Source organism: Vipera ursinii, assembly GCF_947247035.1.
Source record: "Vipera ursinii genome assembly, chromosome: 4".
Taxonomy (NCBI): Eukaryota; Metazoa; Chordata; class Lepidosauria; order Squamata; family Viperidae; genus Vipera; species Vipera ursinii.
Genome location: NC_139514.1, coordinates 66625181 through 66651171, shown reverse-complemented (window position 1 = coordinate 66651171; position 25991 = coordinate 66625181). Strand labels below are relative to the sequence as shown.

The window sequence follows — 25991 nt, the reverse complement described above, 5'->3', positions numbered from 1 at the left end:
CTATTCAAGGACGGTACACAAAGACCCATAGCCTTCTATTCACGCACTCTGACCAAAGCTGAAAGAAACTACGCACAAATAGACAGGGAAGCCCTAGCGATAGTAGCAGGGGTCAAAAAATTTCACGACTATTTGTATGGAAGACCATTTACTATATTTACGGATCACAAGCCCCTGCTAGGCATATTCACTTGGAATAAAACTACTCCACAAATTCTCTCTCCGAGAATATTACGATGGTCAACATTCTTAGCAGCCTATTCCTATCAACTAATACATAAACCAGGTAAAGAATTAGGACACGCTGACTGCCTCAGCAGACTACCCATGAAAAACATAGACTCAGACCCAGCCCCTGCCGGTCAGATTTTAGCAATATCCCAACTTCCAGAATGCCCCTTGACTGCAAACATTATAGCCAGTAATTCAGCTAAAGATAAAGTACTCACCAGAGTCCTCAAATGGGCCACAACAGGGTGGCCAGCTCAAAACCCACAAACCCAATTCCAACCATATTTTAACAGAAAAAACGAGATCTCAACACATAGAGGATGCCTACTGTGGGGAAATAGGGTCATCATACCAGAGAAAAACATAGACCAAACATTACACATTTTACATGAAGGACACCCAGGCATTGTAAAGATGAAGGCGATGGCTAGAAGTTATGTGTGGTGGCCAGGCATAGATAAACAAATAGAAAAGTATGTGGGTGGGTGTTATACCTGTCAAGCGACCAGGAACGAGCCACCCCAAGCGCCAATCCACAAATGGGAAACTACAAGGAACCCTTGGTCACGTATACATATAGATTTTGCAGGACCTATCCAGGGCCAAAGTTTCTTAATTGTAGTGGACAGCCATTCTAAAATGGCTGGAAGTCACTCCCCTTAGAAAAACAACGTCCGAAGCCACTATTCAAGCCTTACGAAAAATATTCGCTACACACGGCCTTCCAGACACCATAGTTTCAGACAACGGACCTCAATTCACCTCTCGTGAATTTCAGATGTTCGCTATGAAGAATTGTATTAGGCTGGTCACGTCGGCGCCGTTCCACCCATCGTCGAACGGGATGGCTGAGATTATGGTACGGTCCACAAAAGAAGCTTTAAAAAAATTCGTTAAAGGGAATTGGCAGAGGCGTCTCAGCCAGTTCCTCTTGTCACAACACACAACTCCATGCACGACAACGGGCAAATCACCAGCTGAATTAAGATGGGGGAGGCGGCTAATAACAAGACTCGACAGATTGCACCCTGACACATATCCTGAAGAAAAAGAGCACCCCCACCCCACCCGCACACTCAACCCTGGTCAATTGATATGGGCACGGTCATACACAGATAAAAACAAGTGGGTCCAAGGGACAGTAATAAAACAAACAGGACCCATCTCATACCTTATAGCCACGCAAGCACATGGCAACATACGCCGCCATATTGACCAGCTCAGACCCAGACAACCACCACACAATTCTGAGCAACCAGACAATGCCGAGATACAACCCCCATCGGAAATGCTGCCTATTCCAAACCAGGATGAGGAACAGCAAAACGAACAACCAGAACCAGACCAGCCTCCACCCCTTCGCCGCTCAAACAGGAATCGAAGACCACCCACCTACCTAAAAGACTATCAGTGGGCAGGTTCAAACGTCCAAGAGGGAAGAAACGCGCCAGGGGAGGGGTAAGGGGTGTGATATATATGTAAACAGTTCAACAATAATTCATCGACAAGGTATAAACTAAAGAAGCCATCTGACAGGAAAACACGCGGGAACTTTGACAGCTGTCAAAGTTTCCCGCACAGCGCAGGCGCCACCACTGACAGCTCGTGGCTGTCAAACTCCGGACCATGAGGAAGCCTGAGCTGTCAAAGCGTCCACCGCACAGCGCAGGCGCAACCACTGACAGCTCGCGGCTGTCAAAACACCAACCATGCGGAAGCCGGAGCTGTCAACAGAAGACGGTGCGGATTGGTCCCTGTGTGACACGGCGCCAAATTAAACACATCTGATTGGTTCTCGCTACCAGCTGCCGGCTATAAAAGCCGGACAAGTTATTCTGTGTTTGCCTTGCTCTTAATAAACCTGTTGTTAACTAGCCTGTCGTCCCGAGTGGTCCTTAGGCTACTTCAGAAGGTGTGCTGGATATGTTCACTGCCTTGAGTTAGTGAACATATCCAAGAGTTATTTGTAAAAATAATAAAGGTGGAAAGGAAAGGAAAGGAAAGGAAAGGAAAGGAAAGAAAGAAAGAAAGAAAGAAAGAAAGAAAGAAAGAAAGAAAGAAAGAAAGAAAGAAAGAAAGAAAGAAAGAAAGAAAGAAAGAAAGAAAGAAAGAAAGAAAAAGATCTAAAGGCAACAAGAGTTGCAAACTGTTGAATACCAGGGGAGATCATTCCAGAGAACAAGGATAAAAACAGAAAAGGCATGGTTCTAGATCGTACAAGATGATATTTAGAACATGAAACCTGGAGTATGCCCTTCTTTAAGCATTGGGGAACTACTAGAGTACTGAAAAAGAACTGATGTGGTTCTCATCTTCAAAGAAGGGGGGAGGAAATGGTTCAGGAAACTACAGACCTATTAGCCTGACAGCAGTACCTGGGAAGATTCTGGAAAAGATAATCTAACAACAAATCTTGAGAACACCTAGAGGCAAATTCATAATCAGAAGACAAATGGGTTTGTCAAAAATAGATTATTCCAGACAAATCTCATTGTATTCTTTGATAATGTGACAAAATTATTTGGACTTAAGTAAAGCATTTGATAAAGTAGACCACAATCCACTACTTGATTAGATAGAAAAATGTGGGTTAGACAACATCACTACCAGATGGATTCATAACTGGCTGACCACACTCAACATGTAATCCTTAATGGAACTGCATCTACATGAAGGGAACTATGCAGTGGGGTACCCCAAGTCTCTGTCTTAGGCCCAGTACTCTTCAATATCTTCATCAATGATTTGGATAGGGTGATAGAAGGGGAACTCATCAAATTTACAGATGACACCAAGCCGTCAGGAATAGCCAACACTCCAGAAGATAGGCTCAAGATACAGAGGGATCTCTACACTAAAACACTGGGCTCTATCTAACAAAATGATGAAAAAGTAAGGTTCTATATTCAGGCAAGAAAAACCAAATGCACAGGTATAGTATAGGTGGTACCTGGCTCAATAATAGTAACTGCTACAGGGATCTTGGAGTTTTAGTGGACAATCACTTAAACACGTCACCACCATGCTCCAACAGTGGAGGTATTTAAGAAGAGATTGGACAACCATTTGTCTGAAATGTTATAAGTTTTCTTGCTTAATCAGAGGGTTGGACTAGAAGACCTTCAAGGTCCCTTCCAATTCTGTTATTCTTTTAAAGCCTGCTCCCATTATGAGGCATTCCCTAACTTTATACTACTTTATTCTCTTGAAATGTCTTCTGAGGAAAGAACTTTGAGACATTTCTTGGAAATCTCACTAAGTATATTCATGTTCTAGAACATATCACCATTTTGTTAATAGCTTTTTTTAAGGGGACATAATCAAATTAGGAATGGACAAATCAAATTATATCAAATACCACTCAGAATGCGTAATCTGTAAGATACACTTAAGAAAAGTTAAATAATTCTTAGAATGCTGCTGTTAAATGTGGAAAAGTTAATTTGTAATTGCCCTTTTTCTCAACAGGATTGTATAACCTCTTTCAGACATGACATAATTTGCACTTCTTAACCCAATAATAAATCCAATGTGAATGTAGTAATAACAAAAGACAGCAATATAACATGCGCTAGTCTCCATAATGCCCTCAGGTTGAGTTGTGATTAAAACTTTCAAAACATCCCGAAAAACACTCAGTTAAGGAAAGCTGCTTTCTCAACTACAGAGTTTATATCTTTTAAAATATGAATACTGTACACCGAAGAGGTAAACATAATGATGGAATTGCCCAATTTAGAAAGCCTGATCCCATTTACTTTATCACATGTGCACCAAACATGATAATACATGTCTGACTTGTGTTTACATTTCCACCATCTATCTGACATATTTTTAAACATTTTTGCTAATCTTGCTGGTGGCAAGTACCATCTATAAAACATTTTATATAGGTTTTCTTTATAGGAAGTTGACATTGTCAATTTATAGTTTCTTTCCCATAAATTTTGCCATTTTTCTAATTCTATATTATAGCCAAAAAATTTCACCCATCTTATCATTGTTTCTTTGCTTTCCATTTCCAAAGTTAATAAAAAGTTATACATTTTCTTAATTAATTTTTCATCCGTAGTTAACAATGTGTTATCAAACACAGTTTGTTCCTTATAAAATGCATACATTTTAAAATCTTTATCGTATCTAGTTTGCATTTGTAAATGTGTCCATCATGTTAGGTTGATATCCTGATTTTCCATTTCTTGTTTAGATTTTAAATTTCCTTCAGAGTTTAGAATATCTCTGTATGTCCAGATTTTTTCAAAGTCAACTAAATTTGGGTGTACAAATGCTTCCATTGTTGACAACCACCCCGGAATTTTCAAATATATTTTATATTTTATTTTTCCCCATGTTGTTAACCATGCGTTTCTTATATAATGATTTTGGAAATATTTGTGCCACCCCAATTGTAAATCATGCCCCTCCAGATATAACAAGCTTTTACTTTTAAGAATTATCCATTCTTTTACCCATGTTAATATGGATGCTTGATAATATAGAATCCACTCCGGTAGGCCAAACCCTCCATTTTCCTTGGCATCTTGTAACATTTTCATCTTAATTCTAGCTTTGTTTCATTGCCAAATAAATTTCAAAATTAGTGAGTTCAAATCTTCAAAAAGAAAATTCTCCAATTTTATACATATTGTTTGAAATAGAAATAAGATTTTCGGTAGTAAATTCATTTTCACTGTGGCAATTCTTCTTAATATTGACAATTGCATTTTTTCCATTTTTCCAAATCCAGTTTTATTTGAGTCAATAATTTTGTGTAATTATCTTTTTTATCGTTGAACATCTTGCCATTAACTGTATCCCCGGATATTTAACCTTTTTAACTATCTGCAATTCTGTCTTTTCCAATATTTGTTTTTTTGTGTGTGTTTGTCTGTAAGGTTTTTAACGATTACTTTAGTTTTTTCTCTGTTTATTGTCAGTCCTGCCATTTCTCCATACTGTTTTATCTTTCCCAATAGTTTAGGAATCACCTCCAAAGTTTCTTCTAAAATAAACACCAAATCATCAGCAAATGTTGTAATTTATGTTTCGCCTTTTGTTTCTAATCCTTTAATTTCTATATCTTGTTTATATTTCTATTTAAAACTTCCAAAGTAAAAATACATAACAGTGGAGATAATGGACATCCTTGCCTTGTGCCTTTCCTTGTCTCAAAGTTCTCCGTTTAGTCTCCATTCACAATCACTTTCGCTGTTTGTTTATTATATATGGTTTTTATCATGTTTGTAAAATTCTGTCCAAATTCCATTATTTGTAATTGTTGAATCATAAATTGCCAGGAAACATTATCAAATGTCTTTTGGGTGTCCAGAAATACTAGTGCCATTTGTTTTCCTGGATGCAATTTATAGTATTCTAATACATCCAGGATTTTTTTTCTCATAGAACGCTCAGAATGGCGTTCTGGCACCTTTTTTTTTTTGACGGATTTTTTCAACTTTTGCAGAAGCTGTGCTACTCCCTCTATTGGCTTTCGAAAGCCAGTAGGGTCTTTCTTTGTTCTCCTTCCAGAGAGGGAGCTGCTGCTGCGGTGTCGGCTGTGAGCAAAGTTCAAAGGAGGCAGACGAGACTGCCCGAGCCACGGCTTAGCAGCAGGTGTAAGAAAGAGGGCCTGGGGGGAAGGGGAGGCCCATTAAAGGTCCTGTGAATTATGACACTGGCCGTGCCTGTCCGTCGCCAGATCCCTGCGTTTAGGCAGGTTGCAGGCTGGTGCTGGCTGTTAGTTTGCACCAGGGCATGATTACATCGGCCCGATCTAATTTTAGAACCATGCAGGATTAGCAAGGTAAACTTTTCTTCAGTTCAAGTCCTCTCTTGTTCATTTCATGGAGACATCTGGGTAGCCTTTATTTTTGCAACAGTATATAACTGGTTTGCAGTTTCTCCTTTATGGTGTCCTTACGTCCCCACCCCCCACCCCCAACTCCCCAATCTAACCTACATCTCTGAGATTTCCTGACAGTCAGCCATCCAAGCGCTAACCAGATTTGACCCTATTTAGATCCAAGCTCAGGAGGTGGCCTTCAATGGCCCCTGAGAGTGAAAGTGAGGTTTCTAAAAGATAGTCTCCTTTACTCCCTCAGCCAGGATCTGTGTCTCATGGCTACTATAATCATAATCATAATAGTAAAGTTGGAAGGTACCTTGGAGGTCATCTAGTCCAACCTCCTTCCTGCTCAGGCAGGAAACCCTATACCATTTCAGACATGGCTGTCTAGTCTCTTCTTAAAAACTCCCAGTGTTGGAGCATTCACAGCTGCTGGAGGCAGGTTGTTCCACTGGTTAATTGTTCTAACTGTCAGGAAGTTTCTCCTTAGTTCTAGGTTGCTTCTCTCCTTGACTAGTTTCTTGTCCTGCTTTCAGGTGCTTTGGAGAATAGCTTGACTCCCTCTTCTTTGTGGCAGCCCCTGAGATATTGGAACACTGCTATCATGTTCCCCCCTCGTCCTTCTCTTCATTAAACTAGACATACTTAATTCCAGCAGCCGTTCCTTATATGTTTTAGCCTCCAGACCTCTAATAATCTTTGCTGCTCTTCTCTGTACTCTTTCCAGAGTCTCAACATCTTTTTTAACATCGTGGTGACCAAAACTGGATGCAGTATTCCAAGTGTGGCCTTACCAAGGCATTGTAAAGTGGTATTAACACTTCACATGATCTTGATTCTATCCCTCTGTTAATGCAGCCTAGCTCTGTGTTGCCTTTTTTGGCAGCTGCAGCACACTGCTGGCTCATATTTAAGTGATTATCCACTAGGACTCCGAGATCCCTCTCACAGTTACTACTATGTACTATTTTAGTGGTTATCTGGATTCTTGCAGATTTTCTACGTCTATTTGAAGTGGTAATCTTAAGCATTTTTTTCATAAATTACTTAAGGATATGCAACTGTATTTTCTCATATTTATCTAATGTTACTTTTGCATCTACTTTTTTCAATCCATTTTCTTTCTGTCATTAATTCCCCAAGAATAAGCAATGTAAATTGTAAGCTTTTCATAGCACAGTTCTATATCATTGTTAAAATATATAACACAATTTCTTTGCAATTCATTATCTTGTCAGTGACATGACTCCATCAATTAAACACATATACAGCATATGCACTTGTATTACAGACATCTGTTATCTCCCACTGCTAGTTCTTCCAAAAGGAACTCAATATATGTCATACTATATATATGCAAAAGTTGTCTCCTTCTCTATTAAAGTGCAACACATCATTTTCCAAGTAGACAAAAAAAATATTCCATCTTTACTATACCCACCTGCAGTATATAAACATGGGGGAGCTATTCCACAATTTTTCACCCCTATTAATTTGATAAAACAGAACTTAGTGTTCTAAGTTCATCATGAACTGATGAAAATAACTATTTTGGCAGGGAGGAATTAATAGCATGCATTTTGGGTTATAGGAGCATCTCATTCACTTGAACCAATCTTTAAAATGGTATGTACAAGCCATCAATAATGTGGTTGCTAATATAGGTAGGTCCAGCTTATGAGCTGTTTGTATTTAAGGAGATGCTCACAACAAATTCTAGTTTATTTGGTGAATGCCTGAAAGATGCATTAAGAATTGAATATATATTTTTAAATTATATAAATATATAAATAAAGTTATATAAATAAAAGATTAACAAGATGAGAGTTCTGGCACCTTTTTTTTTTTAGAAAAAAAGCACTCAATACATCCATTATCACTCTTAAATTGTTTTAAATTTGTCTCTTTGGTAAAAAAAAACCATTCTGGTCTGAATGTATAAATTCAGTTAAGTATCTTTTCAGTCTCTCTGCCATTAGTAAAGATTTTATAATCCACATTCAGTAACAATATCGGTCTGTAATTTTTTATTTGTGTCAAATCTGAATTTTCTTTTGGTATTAAAGTGATATTTGCTTCTATCCATGTGTTTGGAAGTTTAGCCTCCAACAAGAGTTCATTACAAACGTCTTTCAACGGTTCACTTAGTGTATCTTGTAGGGTTTTATATAACTCCGCTGGTAGTCTATTTGGCCCTGGTGGTATTTTCATTTTTTGTCTTCTTATGGCCTCTGTTATTTCCATCATTGTTATTTTTTTCTCTAACATAGTCTTATAAGTTTCTGGAATTTTTGGAAGGTTATTTCCTTCCAAATATTGGATCATTCTCTCTCTTGGAATTTCTTCTATGTCATAAAGTTTGTTGTAGTATTCTTTGATTATCTTTTTTATTTCTTCATTTTTCAATTGTAAACCACCTTCTTCATCTACTAATATATTTATCACTTTCTTCTCCTTCTGTTTTTTTTAAGTTTATAAGCTAACCATCTTCCTGGTTTATTTGAATTTTCAAAAAAGTTTTGTTTTGCCCTTTTTATTTGCTGTGCCAATTTTACTGAGTCCAACAAATTTAATTTATGTTTTATTATTTCCATTTCTCTTTTCAAAGTCTTCTTTTGCGGATTCATTTGCAGTTCTGATTCTAATTTTCCAAATTTCTCTTTTAATAATACATACTGCTATCTTTTCTGCTTTTCTTTGCCATGTAAGTTATAGCTATATGTCTAAAATATGCTTTAGCTGTGTCCCATACATTTTGTAGTGTTGTATCTTCTTTTTTATTTTCTTTGAAGAAAAACTCCATTTCCTTTGTTGTTAATTCTATAAATTCTCTTTCTTTTAATATAGATGGTTCAAAATCCATCTTATTTTTTTTTGTATTCCTCTCCACTTTACTTTTAAAGGGTTATGGTCTGCCCATGTACCTGGTTCTATCTCAATTTCCTGTATATTTATCTGCAATTCAGGTGTCATCCAAATCATACCGATTCTGGACCAGGATTTTTGACTATTTGAGTAAAATGTATATTGTAGTTTTCCTGGATTAATTTCCCTCCAAACATCTTGTACTCCAATCTTTAAACATGTTTTGGTACTCCAGTTCTGTTATTTTTCTATGAAGATTTTGATAGAATTCTTCCTGGTTGTTATTTCGTGCATATATTACTAACAATATTTGTTTTTGATGCAAATATATTTCTACCATCACAATTCTTCCTTCTTCATCTGAATAAATCATTTTAGAATCTGTTGTCTCTTTAATATATAAAACAATACCTCTCTTCTTTTGTTGCACTGATGCATAATAAAGTTTCCCAATTTTTGGGTATTCCAACAGCTTATAATATTGTTTTTTATATCTGTGTCTTGCAAGCAAATTATGTCTATATTTAATTTCTATAGTTTCCTTAAAAAATTGCTTCTTTTTGATGAGGAGTTTAGTCCATTTATATTCATTGAAAAAATTCCGTTTTCTTTCTCCATTTCAGTTATTTATATTTAGGTCTAGTGGATCTCGTGATCCTCTGTTCTCTGGCCATTCCTTCACTCTCTTGCTCAGATTTCTCTTTCTGTTCTGATTGTGTAGTTGCTTCTTCAGTTGCCTCTTCCGTTTGTATCTGTTCTTTTCTCTCCTCTTGTCAATGTTGCGCTCCTTCATCTAGAAATGCTTTGTTTCTTTTGTCAAAGTCTTCTGCTTTCCAGATTGAATCCAATTGGCATGTTGTATTATTCCAGTTGATAAAAATCCCTTCAGGCGTTAACCATCTAAAATTTATGCCTTTTGCAATCAGCTTTGTGGTTAAAAAAATGATATTGTCTTTGAGTATCTCTTACTCTTTTAGGTATCTTCTTTAAAACCACAATTTCTTTACTCTTATATTGTAATGGTTCCTCTCGAACTTTTCTCAGTATTTCATCTCGTGTTGTTTTCTTTATGAATCTCACATGCACTTCTCTTGTTAGTTTATGTTTTCTTGCATAGCTTGAATTCATTCGGAATATTTAATCTATCTCCATTTGCATCGCTGCTATGTCTGCTTTCAGGGCCTCTGCCAAAAGCTCAATAATCACAACTGCTATATTTTCTTCTCTATCTTCAGGAATATTTTGAAATCTTTGGTAGTGTTCTGCTTTTTCCATTTCTAAGTTCGTCACCGCACCTTCAAGATTTTGATTTGCTTGTTCTAATTTCTCATTTTCTTGCAGTAGTATTTCCATTTTTTATCAATATCTTCTGATTTATTTTCCATTTTCTGGATTCTTTGTTCATTTTTAAGCAACATTTGATAGTGAACTTCAAATTGTGACTTTATATCCAAGATTTCTTTGATTAATTTATCAAATTTACTGTTTGTCTCTTCGTGATTTTTTTGCATTGATTCTTGAATCACTTTTAATGTAGATTGCATCTCATTTTGAGAAGTGCTTATTTTCTCACACTGCAACATTATTTTGATAGATCCCTGGGTTGTTGGATTAGATGTTCCAACAGAGGGTGCAGAGGAAGTCTTTTTCATAAGTCTAGTAAGGTTTGATGTACTCATTCTTCCAGCCAACTATCTTAAGCTAAAATCCAAACTGTAAAAGGAGCCAACTACTTTAGGCTAAATCCAATATCTCAGGGAGAGAAAACAAAATAAAGCCAGCAACAAGAAAAAACAGGGGGGAAAAGCCTTAGGCTAAAATCCAACTCCTCCAGGCGGATCTCAGATGTAAAACATTCACTCTCTCCAAATAATTTCTGTTTTAGTTATATCCAGTCAACAAATCTAGTTATGAGAAGTCTTTTCACTTAAAAACTCGCACAAAGGCACTTTGTTGTCTCAAGCTCAAACAATTTGAGATTTTTTTTTATTGTTTAATATTACTAATCTTCTTTCACCACTAGATGTCCTCATGTGCTGTTTAGTCAATATCTGGTTTTAAAAAGTTGTTGCAAAGTTTTCCTTTTAAAATTCTTTATATGTTATTTACTCTTAGAATTATACCTAAAAAAGATTTTTCCATCTCTTGTAAATTAAGTAGTCTTTCTTTGAATCAATCTGAGTTCAGTTTTAAGAGATCTTTTGTATTCCTTAAAAAGCCTTCCCCCTTGTAGTTGCTCACCTCCCTTAACTTTCTCCTCTAGTCTTTCTGGGGTCTTTGCTTTTTAGCTCTTCCCAGTCAGGCGGTCAACGTTTTTAATTGTAGTTCCAAAAGGAAAAGGAAAAGGAAAAAAGAGCTGGCGCACCCAGTTTCAGCACACTGTTGACAGTCAGCTGTTTGGCAGAGTGCCGTAGCTCCTTGCTTTTCTTCTGACTGATGATGACTTAGGCTGCCGGGGCAAACCCGGCAGACTTTCCTCCATCCTTTCAGAGGGTTTCTTCAGTCGGCTAGGACTGATTGCCATCTGGTCCGGACTCCTGAAACATCCTCCTTCTTTGTTACCTCTCCAGGGCAACTTTCTGACCCCCCCTTAGGATCAACAGGCAGAACGAAATTGGGCTTGGAAGCCAGAGCCCCGGCTTCTTCCACCCGTCTCGTCGAGCACCAAACTGGAAGTCTTATCAACCTTTCCTTTAATCAGGCTACTTTCAAACATCATGTTAGTGCTGTTCCATTGTTTCAGAAGTCATTTTCCATGAGATGGACAGCCATATAAATTTGACAGTCAAACAGACAAACCTTTTTCAAAAAAGAATGCTAAACCTATGCCACAGTGCACAAGAACTAAGTACTTACATAAAAACAGAATTAGGTTTACCAGATGGCTAAATCTGCAGTTTAGCCCTCTGATACAACTCGCCTTTTTGCCAAACCCAGCCCTACCTACCACTGAAAAAAGTGTCGAGTGTATGCTTTTCCTGACATCTGGTAGTAAAGGAAAAAGCTGACCCAATACTTCCTTTAATTTGGCCTGCACTGAAACTGTAGGGACACCACTGTTCCCTAGCCTTGTTCGAGAGTTCAGCCGTTTATGCCACATACTGTTCTGCCGTCTCTTTCATCTTTAATGTCAATCTGCCTATTTCTGCACAATCTAAAATTTTCTTAATTAGTTTTGCTTCCATTGGTAAGTTTTCATTTTTCCAATATTGGACAAATACAATTCTTACTGCAGTTAATACATGTAAAATTAAGTATATACAATCTTTCTCATAGTTTCCTCCTATTATGCCTAATAGAAATAGTTCTGACTTAAAATCTATATGATTTTTAGTCATTTTCTCCAACCATATGTGTATTTTTGACCAAAAACTTTTAACTTTAGGACAGTGACGCTGACATCTGACACTGACTTCAAATCAGCGTAGCACACAAACCAACTAAAGCTCTTCAACATGTCCGAAGCAGACCAAAAGACCCAAGAACACCAGAAGAAAAAACAGGAGTCATCTATAACATACAATGTAAGGACTGCAACAACCACTATGTAGGACAAACAGAAGACTGGCAGAACACATCCATGAACACCAATTAGCAGTCAGAGACATGATGAAAATTCTTTAATTTCATAACATATAGACAGATTTTACCATATTTTCAATTGGGAAAATGTGACCATCCTAGACCAAGCAAAGTCCAAAAATGCCAAGGGATTTCTAGAAGCCTGACACTCTGACAAATCAGCCATCAATAAACACACAGACATTAACAACATCTATAGACTATGCAAAAGAGACTATCACTCAGCCCAAAAAGGAACAAAAAGATCCAAGCACCTCTCCACCAGCAATCAGCACCCAGATCAGCATAGATTAAGTCCAGGTTAACATCAGACCAACAATCAAATAAACAATACTTCCAAAGAAATCAACACAAAAAGCCCAACCAAAGACAACCACTAAGACCAGACACACACACACACACACACACACACACACACACACACCTCGACAGGCAAGCCACCAGAATACATACTGGCAGCAAACCGCACTCTTTACTAGAATTGATGATGTTAACTAGTTTGGGTAATGAACCGTCTGCAAGAAAACAAGCAAGCTCAGAGAGCATCAAGGACACCTTATGTCAACCCTGAGCTACAAATGTTCTCCTTTCTTAGTACTGATTTCAAAAGCTATCTTTGCCATGGCAGGCTTAATACCACATTAAATCCAAAGGAGCATCTCCCCTGTCCCTTGTAAATAAAGCAGTTGGGGGGGGGGCGGCAAAGGTATTTGTTAAAAAAGCATAAAATCTTACTTTTAGAGATGTCATTTTCCATTACAATTTTCTTTTTTAAATTGAAAATGACTACATTGTTCTCTGACTTAAAATTCAGAAAATAATAGGAATTAAAGGATATAAAAACAAGTTATAAAAACGAGCGTATTTGCAATGGTACAAAACATTGTCTAATCATTTCCACAAAAGTTAATATGTAAAGTTGAAAAATCAACCACCAAACTAGCACAATTCTGAGCAGAGGCACTGCTGGTATACAAGGTGCCCTGGTTCAGAATTCTTCCTAACGTATACACTCACCTACCATTAGTCTTTTTTTAAACCTTGCAATGGCATATCATTCATTCAGTGCCCTTGTGCGATACATAATTTTATATTTTATAAAATAAATCCATTCTTAATATTTTGGTTGGCATTGGTTTAAGCCATGTAAAATTCATGCTCCTTCTTTAGAGATTAGGTCATATCTTTAATGAACGAATGACCTTTAAAGTTGGCTCAATCTGCAAGGACATCTACATTAAAACTAATTGGTAGTAAGAAAGTTGATGTTATTCTTCTGATTATAGACGTTTTAAAATCATGTTTCCTGGAAATAATCCATTAACAGACAGATGGGTTCTTATTTAAGAGACTCCTGCAGAAGCACAGAATCCTTCTAAGATCATTTTGTTAGTTCTCCAAATATTGCCAATGCATGTCTGTTACCTACTGCATTTGACTAACATGCAATATTTTAGTTTATATTAGAAGATGGATACACATTTTTATTAGCATAAAAATTGATTTTTACCGTTGCTAAGAAACAATATTATAATAAAGAAGTGCAATATTTTCAGAAGCATTGCACTGGCCAGTATGAAATGGCTCGGTTACTAAAGAATTACAGCTACAACAAAGCAAACAAGAGGATGCCAAGAGAATGGAGCAGTAGATGCCGTTCATTCTCTCTCTTGAAAAAAGACAGGACAGACAGAAGGTGCAAAACAGCCTTACCATCATCAAGTGAAGAAGAATTACCCATGATAAAAGGAGTAAATGGGGAAAACTTGAAGAAATATGAGTGGAAAGAAAAAGAAAGGCACCACTGGAAATGTAGAGAAAAAGAAAAGAAAAAAAGTGTGAGGAGAAAAGGAACAGATCCATACACATACTTAACAACAGGACTAATAATGTTTTTTCCTCCAAAAGCTTTGCCTGTGTGAATCATAGATAAAACAAAGAAAAAAGTCCCTTTGATACAATACTCACATTAAAAACAAACAATGCTTACAATCCAACCAAGACACCTTTAAGCTAATACTGATCTAATATAAATTACCTGAAAGTCTTCACACCAAGAAAAATATATTAAATAAATGCATCCTTTGGGGAGCTACATTTGTCTGCACATGAGAATATCTATATTCATTTGACATGTTAAATAAAACATTTCCAAAAACAAATTAATCTCACATTTCTAGTTTGCATGCCACAGTAAAATAATATTGCAGTACTATATACAGTGCAATACTATGCTTCATTTCCCTCTCTAAGAAATGAGCTGGTATAATGAACATTTTGTTGTTTCACCATTGCAGAATTCTTGCATAAAGTTGAAGTTCAGGCTGCAGTGGTTCATGGTATCATCTGCCAAGTAACTTACCCAGATGGTAGTGAGAACATTTCTCACCTCTCATATATTTCATATTCATCTCCTTTGCCCTCCATCCATCCTCAAATCTACTCTAACATTACTCACAAATAATTTAATCTATTCTTATGTTTCTTTCCACTATTTCCAAGTGATTAACAATTTTAAACATTTCTTCGAGCATCACAACAGATACATAAGGCTTTCATTTTTGTTAATTGCACATAATTCTGTATCTCAAAAAAATGCTTTTATTTTCTTTTATTATTTCTAAATCTTACCAAAATACAAAAAGTCGTTGAGCAACTTCACATATAAAAAGCAATGTTAATGTTTTAATTTTCTATCATTATTCCCATTTAGTGCTCTGATCTTCATGTATGTTAACTAAATATTGCAATTGTAATTCTGATTCAAAGATGAGAAAATCACGATATCACGTTAGTATTCTATGTTCTTCTTAGCCTAAGCTAATGTTCACCAATCTATTGGACTTCATCAATAGCTAATATTTATAAGAAGCAAGTAATCTGGAGAATATCAGTTTAACGTTGGTTTATGGCTAATGAATAAATAAACTTAAACTGCTATACTTCAGTATGTACTTTGGTAAGCAAAAAGCAAAATATTAAATACATATTAAAATACATAATTCTTTTTTAATTTCATTTTCTGAAATCATTCTTTTTGTTAAAAACACTTAGCTTATTATTTGAACAACTGCCTATTAAGAACATATTAAAAGTATTATTCCAAAATAAGAAACATTTCTGGCTTGTTTTAATTTTAATAATATGAGCTTCCTGAAGATAACACATCATAAAAGTTACAGAGTATGCTACCGATGTCATGTAGTAATGCTTACAATTTAGAATACAAAGATTCTCCTCTTACAAAACCATGTCTTCTGGAGCCCAGTTGTTACAGAACTGAGTGATTGAAGCAGATGATACTAGAATATTTCCATATGAAAATGACACTTGGTTTGCTAACAGATATGTGACCACAGCAGAACACCTCACTTTCCAGCCTAAGTGTACTATCTTTACAACCTAGAACGCATCTTAAGAACAGCAAATTTATGAAAAAGTAACAATTTTCTTAATTTTCTCAAGACAGAAAACATGGTTAAAATGCTCCACAAAGTCACCTTAACTCTGAAGTTATTAGAGAACTCTACTAGTTCTTTTGAACTAACAACCTTTAAAGGTAAATTTTAAAAACTCTAGTTTTTTAAAAAATAACTTAAATAATAAAATAGCATTCAATTAAGCAAAAATAGCATTTAGAATATTATGTACCATATTATTTGTGTTTCACAGATATAAAAGTATACAATGATTTTATAATAAATATGTCAACTGATTACAATTCAGAAATACTCTTTTTATATAGTGATCTGATTATATATGTATATGTGTGTGTTTGTATGTATATATATGTGTGTATGTATGTGTGTGTGTGTGTGTGTGTGTGTGTGTGTGTATGTATGTGTGTAAAATGTACTTCAACTTACCAATGTCATTGCTTTTTTCAGTGAATCCCTTTTCTAAGGTGCTGGACAAAGAACAGCTCACCAAATCTACTTTTGGAATTTCATTCCTGCAGTTAGAAACAAGAGAGATGTTCATTTAAATTGCTTCATTCCCACTTTTTAGCATTGAGGAAAAAGAAGCATTCCTCTATGCCACTCCAGTGTCACCGCAAGCTGTCAGAGATACCCATCTCTCATAAAGCAGCACCCTGCTTGGATTAACCTTATCTTGTTTCTCCTTAACACCTGTCAAAAGAACTTATTTTAGACACACTAATATCCTAAATGATGCCTTAAATATTAGCTGTGCCTTAATACTGAAGATAATTTGTCAATAATCCGAAAAACAATTTCAGCCTCTCTCAATAATATTATACAAAAGAAAATTTATACTGCCAATTCAACTGTAAAATATATGAGGTGCCCAACTGCAACAAAATAGTTAGGTAAGTACTCCCTAGGTCTGTTGCTAGAACCTTGGCATTAAGGGTTTGGATTACTAATACCCTTCTACTGACCAACTGAAATGGGAGGTTTTTTGCATAAATGGGTGGAATTAAAAGGGTAAGCTTTTTTTTTAGACCCTAGTATCTGGGGATTTCGACTCAGAAACAGACAACTATATTTTTGAAAAGGAAAAATATCATCCATATGTTATAAATTGTGCCATTTATTCCCAGACCAAACAGAACTGATGGCTCGTTACTTCCCCAAACCACAAGCTCTTTAACAAAACATTCCATTTGTTGTACTGTATATTCATATTTACCTACAGTATGTGAATACTTTATTACTAGTGTCATTGTTTTTTTAAAATAGACTCATTCTAGATCGTATGGTATGGAATTTTCATTTTTTCCTTCTAGTTAAAGATGCAGAATACTCCAGTGCATCTTTTTCACTGGTAGATATATTTATTTTCAAAACATGTCTTCTTTGAAATGAATCACAGAATATAATATTTGAAAGGGATGTTGGAGATCATGTAATCTAAGTCCCATTAGTGGCACAGTGATTAGAATGCAGTATTGTAGGCTAACTCTTCCCACAGCCAGGAGTTTGATTGTGACTGGCCTTCCATCATTCCAAGGTTGGTAAAATGAGGACCCAGATTGTTGAGGGTAACATACTGACATTTGTAAACCATTCAGAAAGTGCTGTAAAGCACTATTGAGCAGTATATAAGTGCTATTATTATCAGGGATTTAATGACCATCTGGCTTCTGTTTAAACTCTTCTAGCACAGTCACACACACCCTTGTAATGCATATTGTTCCATTGCTGAACAGCTCTTACTGTTGGACTTTTCCCCCATGATTTCAAATTAAATTAAATCATTTAATCCCATTTCACCTTGTCTGGAATAACTCTGAACAATTCTGACCTGTCTTCCACATGATATCCCTTCAGATAATAGAAGACAGTTGTCATTTTTCCCTACATATCCACTTCTTTGAAAAGTTTTCCTTGCAGGACCCTTATCTCCTTGGCTGCTATTCTCTGGACATAGTTCAGTTTGTCAGTTTCATTCCTAAAATGTGATTAGAATTGGACTCAATAGTCTAGGTTTGGTCTGACCAATATAAAATAAAGAACTGTGATGACCCAGGGCATGGCACAGAGGCAAAACAGTCAACTGGCAGTTCAAACCACCCTTTATTTGCTCCAAATTTCCCCCAAATGCTCCCACATTTCTGGCAAGCCGCAGAACAAAGTAAGACACACACACACCTTCAGCAGCCTCTGACTGCAAGAAGTTTCACAAGTTCTTAACTCTTCAGGCAGGGAAAGTGTGTGAATGGAACAAGCCATCCTCCTTCAGGTTTCAACTCACAAACAATTAGATTAGAAGAGTAATTTACTCAAGGCCATGTAGATAACAAGGAAAGAAAAATACATCCAAAATCTAACGAGTCTATGAAAATACAAGCTTGCCTGAGCAGTTTCAGAAGAGAAGCCAAAATTCAATCCAAACTCTTTGAACACCAAATCAAGTTTGTCAGCCAGTCCAATGGTTAGAGTTTCAGGGTTTCCGAGCAGAAATCACAAACAAAACGAGATCAGAGAGTTGTTTCCAAGATCAGCAACGGCACACAAAACTCCAAGCATTCAGCATTTGTTCCTGACAAATGCCCCTCCCCACAGCGTCTCCTTAAGTCTCAGTCTCCAGGTGTGCCTTGTGGAGAGGGGCGGGGTGCTCTCTTCCTGAGTAGTTGAGCCTGCTTGCATTGTTCCCTCCTTCTCTCCACTCTCCATGCTCTAGGATCTGGAGGGGGTGGCCCTTGCTCATCACCTGAGCTCTGTCTCTCATGTTCATCCTGTCCCAGTCCTGAAAGACCCTGGCCTGCTTCGGCCTGCTCTTCCCCACATTCCTCTGAAGCCACAGACACCTCTCCCTCAACCTCCATCGGCTCCAGTTCCAGCTCATTCTCCTCAGCAGATTCAGGCTCCAACGGGACATGACAGAACAGAACAGTGACTTCACTTTTGATTCCAAACTTCTTCGGCTACCCTTTTTGTACCACAAGTTAACTGTACCTTCCAACAAGTATTATGTCATTCCAATAAAACTAATCCTTTTCATACTTAAAAGAATAAGGGCCTGTTTTTACATGCTTATATATCGTGTTTCCCCCAAAGTAAGGCCTAACCTGAAAATAAGCCCTAGCTTGATTTTGGGGGGTGGGCCTAATATAAGCCCTATCCCAAAAATAAGCCCCAGTTTTGGGGTGAGGCACACATCTAAAAGTCAAGCTAGGGTGGGGGTAGGGGTGTGGATCTCCCCCATGTGCCCTGCACCTACTTACCTTGCAATGAGGCCTCTCCTCACTGGCCCACTTCTTCTGTGGCGTCTTCTACAGCCAGGCTTGCATTTCTCAGTCACAGTTCTTTCCAGAAGGCCTGTGCAGCCGAGGACTGAGCTATGGATTCAACCCATAGATCGGTACTCAGCTGCATAGGCCCTCCGTCAAGACCTGACTGCAAAATGCAGGCTGGAATGCAGCTGTAGAATGAAGCTGCTCCTTTGGCCCCAGAAGAAGTGGATCTGCTGGGCAGGGCTGTTGGTGCCAGAGGTGAGTATAAAAGATATTCCCCCAAAATAAGGCCTGGTGCCTCTTTTGGAGGCAAAAAAGACCTGGTCTTATTTTGGGGGAAACAGGTGTAGTACTTACAAGAAAAAGAACAGTGTTTATCAATGTCAGTTGAATAACCATAAACATGTCTTGACAATGTCAATTATTTCAGGCCTGACACTTTCCTTTTTGATACTACAAAAGCTAATTTAGCACTGGTTTTACTTTTAAATGATGCCAATATTATCAGTAACAACAGACATACCTAATGTTCATGGAGGCAGACAGAGCCTATTAGTTAAACCTAGGTAATTTCAGAAATCCTCTGAGTAGATATAGTGATTGTTATGTCATCATCTCTATCAAACAGAACAAAGTAATCAGAGGATGCTTAGGAAAAAGGCTTATAACCCATAACCAATCAGATTTGGTTATATTCTACATCCTGGAAAATTTTCAGGTATATGAAGTAGGTTTATTTCACATTAATACTCCTATACATGGTTTTATAAGTAAAAAATTCAAAAAAATCTTAGTTGCTACAAAAGTTCAGCTGGTCTTATTTGATGATGGAGACCATTATCATAATAAAATGAATCAAAATTATTTATTTACATTACAGGTGGCAAAGTAATATGTTTGCTGGCCATCTTTTTAATAAGATTGTTAAAGGTATTTATATAAATTATAAAATTATTTTATTAATTAATTTTTAATTGCTTTTCCTAAAGACAGGAATCTTGTAAAACCCCAAAAGGAACCAAAGCAATTAATTAATTAATTAATTAATTAATTTTAGCCATCTTACCTCAAGGTAGCTCTGTTGAATTCTATACTCATTTATCACAAAAAGTCTAACTGAAAACAATAAGTAATGTGTACTGTATAACTCTACATTAGATTACATTTTAACACTTTCTTATTGCATTATATATTTAATGTAATTAATGTAGTTCACAATGTATACTTGGTAGCCATGAAGGCTTTAGAAATGATATTCAAATGTTTTAGTTAGAAATATCAGATTCGTGCCAAAAATGATTTTCCCTATAACACTACTGGTGAGATAATTGGATTTTGAAGAAGTAGGACAGAAAGAGTATTGATGGTTCTCAACCTGGAGTTGAGAATAATACTGATAGCCAAGAAAACAAACAAAAGGCTAACAAAAAAAATCAATCCAGAATTTTCACAAGAGCTATAATAATCAATAAAATCATAACAAATAAACTTGTGTATTTTATAGTTGTATTAAGATAATTTTTCTCAACTTTTTATTTCATTTATAGTTTAAAGATCAGGTTCAAACTACCATATTATGGATATACTTTGTGAAGCCTCAGCACCCTTGAGAAGACTATAATGCTGGGGGGGAAATGGAAGTAAAAAAAAAGAAAAGATTGACTGGCAGCAAGGTGGATGAACTATTAACATCAGCAATGAATGCACCACAGAAAAATGTAAAATGCCAAGTTGACAACAGATCATCCTGAATAAAATCTTATGTCGTTATTAATGAGTTGATAAGAGCACCAATTCAGTGTAGTGCAGGGGTAGGCAACCTCAGCTCTTTTATGATTCATGGACTTCAACTCCCAGAAATCCTGAATCAGCTATGCTGACTCAGGAATTTTGGGAGTTGAAGTCCATGAGTCATAAAAGAGCCGAGTTCTAGTACTAGCTTAGGCACAAAGCCAACTACATGACCTTTGGCCAGCAGTCACTCTTTCAAAGCTCTAGGGAGGAGGTAATAGGAAAACTATTTCTGAAAAACCTCGCCAAGAAAACTGCAGGGACTAATCCATGCAGTCAGCAGGAGATAATACTAACTTGGGCACCAGAAAAATAAAAAAAGATTGATCTCAACTTGACAATTGATAATCATTATAGTTAAAAACAAGTGATGAGGTCAAATACCTTGTTTGAATCAGAGGCACAACTGGTCTTTCTGGTCTTCTTGGTGGCAGCGTACCAGGTCTGTTCAAAGAGTTTGTTTTTGGTGGTCGAGGTTTCTTGGGTGGTATAGCAGGAACAGAAGGCTTCTGTAAATCTAACATTTTTTGCTCTCTCTCTGGTCTTTCTTCAAATCAATTTTCCATCCAAAAGAATAAAGACATTTTTAAGCCGAATGATCATATACAATAGCTACAATAGCCAACAAAAGGAAAAAAGAAAAAAACAACTAGCAATTGATTTACTGTCACAGCAAGTATATTATAGTTAGCTGCCTAGAGTCATTGAGAGTTGGGCAGCATACAAGTTTAATAAATTATGGTTCATCAAACAGTCATCTAGATGTTTAGACTGGATTTGGCATTTTTATCCATCTATTGAGTCCTTCCTGAGGACCTGCGATAGCAGATGTTATTTGATAACGTTAAAGGTACTGTTGCAGGATGTAAGCCAAGTTAAGCTGCCTTTTGCAATTGACTGATGGTGATTTTGTCAATGCTGATGGTGCTCAAATGATGCTCTAGATCAGGGGTGTCAAACTCAATTTCATTGAGGGCCACATCAACACTGCGGTTGCCCTCAAGGGGCCGGGTGGGTGTGGCCTGGGTGGGCGTGGCTAGAGTGCATATGGCCTACTGGGTGGGCATGGCCAGCTCTACATTGTTCGCATCAAGGGTGCCTATGGGGGCCTGGGCAGGAGTGGGACAGATCTGAGGGTCTTTGGCAGGAAGAGGGTCTCTGGGCCAGGGCCAAGGCAGTGGGGGCCGTTCCCTCACTGTTTCCAGGATGGCTTCGCGGGCCACATGAAACCACTTCGCGGGCCGGATCTGGCCCCCGGGCATTGTGTTTGACATGTCTGCTCTAGATATTTTAGGAATCCATCAAAGGCATCTATCATTATTGGTACTATCTTTGCATTCTTTTGCCATAATTGTTCTACCTCTATTTGCAAAGCTTTGTGTTTTGTGATTTTCTCCAATTCATTTTCTTCTATTCTGCTTTCTCCTGTCTGCCACGTACACTATCCAGACATTTTTGTCTTTATTAAATTATTAGTATATTTTTAATAAACAAATTGCATTTTTCATTTATAACTTTAAAAAACAGAATTAATTTTCTGCATGCTAAAAAAATTTTAAATTGTTATTTTCAACAATAATAAATGTGAATCTTAATAACTTGCTACCGTTGCCCAATTTAAGAATATTATAAAGGAATTCTTGAAATTTAACTGAAATGTATAAGTAGTTTACATCCATTTTTCTTATATTCTAAAATATTATAAATTATTATCTAATATTTGAACCACAATTTAATGACTGGATGAATTTCATGATTTAATGGACCAATAGTGGGTGGGAGGGAAGGAAGGATGTCTGTCAAGTCTGAATGCACATTAAATTCAAATACAGCTAACTGACTTCATTTGCAATCTGAAGTAATGTTTTATTCCATTTGCAGAGTTAAATAGTAAATTTAATTATTTGCATAAATTGATCCAATAATTATAAATTACATAATAATGCAGATGGTATCAATTGTCCATACTGCTTCAAAAGCAACAGCATTTGCTTGCTTTTTAGAATGGAAGTCATGTTTTTTCTGGTTATATCAAGGTTCTGTTGGATCAATATCTGGAGAATCAAAAGTTCTATACTGGAATAGCCTTGGATGTTCTCAAGAAGCCTTACATATATTTCATCTAACATTTGGGTTTTTCTTATATAGAGAGAAATAACATGCAGTTTTAAATAAAACAAAAGAGAAACACACAGAACCTTATTTCATTGCTGATGCTTCTGTCACTTATTTTACAAGTAATCATGCAAGTGGGAAATTTGGGCCACAACAAAACGGGTGGCATATGTGTCACACTCACAAGTTAATTTCTACCCACCACAGTATGGAATTTCCTTACTCCTGTTCCAGAAATTATATATAACAAAGATTTTTGTACCAGTGTTTCTGAGTCTCTGATCAAAAAGTTAGAACCGAGAAGACATAAATGCAATTTGTTTCTTGGATGGAAGATTTAAATAGAGATATAAAGGTGGTTTTCAAACAGAATTACAATTCTTACCTTTTTCTTCTATTCGATGAGGAAGACATTCTGGCCTCTCAGGAGGAACTTTTTTAATTTCATGCTTTCTGTCTGTAGTAGCTATCAAAAAGCATAATATTAAACACTTAAAAAGACAATAAAGATTTTTTTCTGCTCTGCTAATTTAGTAGTTTTTCACTTAAAATGTGATAGGCTGTTTCTCTATGGATTACACACCTAGACCTATTTATATTTAGGAATATTTCAGTTTCAATTAAACTCTGTTAAAGTTGGGTTCATATCAACAACCTAAGATATGCAGATGATACCACTCTAATGGCAGAAAGTGAAGAGGAACTAAAGAGCCTCTTGTTAAGGATGAAGAAGAGTGCAAAAGTTGGCATGAAACTTAACATTAAGAAAACCAAGATCATGGCATCCGGCCCTCTCAATTCCTGGCAAATAGATGGGGAAGAAATGGAGGTAGTGACAGATTTTATTTTCCTGGGCTCCAAGATCACCGCAGAAGGGGATTGCAGCCAAGAAATTAAAAGACGCTTGCTCCTGGGGAGGAAAGCCATGGCAAATCTAGACAGCACACTAAAAAGCAGAGGCATCACCCTGCCAACAAAAGTGCGTATAGTCAAGGCTATGGTCTTCCCAGTTGCAATGTATGGCTGTGAAAGTTGGACCATAAGAAAGGCTGAGCGCCAAAGAATTGAGGCCTTTGAACTAGGGTGCTGGAGAAGACTCCTGTGAGTCCCTTGGACTGCAAGGCATTCAAACCAGTCAGCCCTAGAGGAGATCAACTCTGACTGCTCTTTAGAAGGCCAGATCCTGAAGTTGAAACTCAAATACTTTGGCCACCTAATGAGAAGGAAGGACTCACTGGAGAAGAGCCTAATGCTGGGAAAGATTGAGGGCAATAGAAGAAGGAGATGATAGAATGAGGTGGCTGGAAGGAGTCACTGAAGCAGTAGGCGTGAGACTAAATGGACTCCAGAAGATGGTAGAGGACAGGAACACCTGGAGGAACGTTGTCCATGGGGTCACGATGGGTCGGACATGACTTCGCAACTAACAACAACAAACGTGGGTTCATTGTGTCAGATACAGTAACTATCAAATCGAGTAGATTTCAAAATTTAAAATTATAAGAAGTGATTACCACTGCTATGGCACTTAACAGGAAAAGGAGATTCACTGCTTTGGTTTGCTTATATGACAACAATCCATCATAATAATTCTTATCGGATGTCAGTCTACAAGTGAATTCAGCAATATTTCAGAATTGCCAAAGGTTTATTTTATCTCTATTGTAGCTGAAGCTAGAATGCTCATGATTATATTTATGCCTCATATTATAAATTGACTAATTTAATTAAAATAATCTGTCCTATTGCAGGAGCAAGAGAATTAAAGTGAAAGAAGTCTTTGTAATTCCACAACTCATATATGAAGTGTAGCATCCTAAATGAATATTTCCTGTGTTTATTAGGATACACAAATGTCCTTTTTAACTGTCTCCTCAAAACATCCTTCCAGACAAATTTAGTTGATTCATTTGAATGTAGGGTGTATACATTTATTACAAGTTTGGATGAATCTTTACTCATAATCATAATTATGCATATAAAGTAAGATTTAAAATACAGAGAATAGTGTATTTACAGCTGTTTGTCCATTAGTCTTTCCAGTGCCTATACATTCTAATGTTTTAGGAATTTATTTCATACTTCTTCTCTTTTATTCCTTGGGTTATGAGCTGGTGTCACGTGAAGCCTTTTTTGAAGCTATCATTAAGTAAACATTGCAGTTATTAAGTGACATCACAGTTGTTAAATGAATCCATTATAATCAATGGGCAGGTTTTTCCAGAAATCAGAAGTACATGCTGAAAACTGACAAAAAACATGGTTACATGGCTGTGGGATGCTACAAATGGTTGCAAATTTGAGCCAACTGCCAAGCAATGACAGGGCTGCAGGGGTGGTGGTGGTGGAGGGGGCAGCTGTTCAGAATATAAATAGATCTGGGGAGGTCCATTATAATTTTGAATGGATGCTAGGTGAGGAGTACCTGTAATTGCAATTTAACCATTTAACATGGTATGGTATATACAGTAGCTGAGAGCCTGTTAAGAGACACCAAATAGATTGTTATATATTTAAGAGCATATTTATTGATGCTGTAAATTACCTGATCCTTGTTTGAAAGGAGCTGAAGGGGGTGGAGGCTTTTTAGGTCTCTAAAATAAAAGAAAATGAATAAATAAAATATTATTAACAAAGAAATGAAAGGTGGCACCTGGTAGGCAAATGACACCATAAAAACATGAATATTTATCAAATATCAAAAAAATATTTGATATTATTTTTAGGATGCCAATATGCAGATTATATTTTATAAAACTGTATAGTTTTCACAGTTATTTCCATTAATTGTGATTTTTTTAAAAAATGAATTATGTTTTATTGTGATTTAGATGGGCAACATTTGTAAATGATGTAAAAGTT

The 25991-nt window shown here is 36.6% G+C and overlaps 1 protein-coding gene across 3 annotated transcripts in view; it reads right to left on the bottom strand.

Moving 5' to 3' along the window:
- The window catches only part of SH3KBP1 (SH3 domain containing kinase binding protein 1), a 147477-nt gene that overhangs the window by 16803 nt on the left and 104683 nt on the right, over positions 1-25991 (bottom strand). For all 3 annotated transcript variants that reach the window (XM_083362944.1, XM_083362945.1, XM_083362946.1), the window contains 4 exons: positions 25675-25723; positions 23515-23595; positions 21399-21561; positions 16390-16475 (listed from right to left, as the gene is read on the bottom strand). In XM_083362944.1, coding sequence (XP_083219070.1) covers positions 16390-16475; positions 21399-21561; positions 23515-23595; positions 25675-25723 — 379 coding nt within the window. The remainder of the gene's footprint in view (positions 1-16389; positions 16476-21398; positions 21562-23514; positions 23596-25674; positions 25724-25991) is intronic.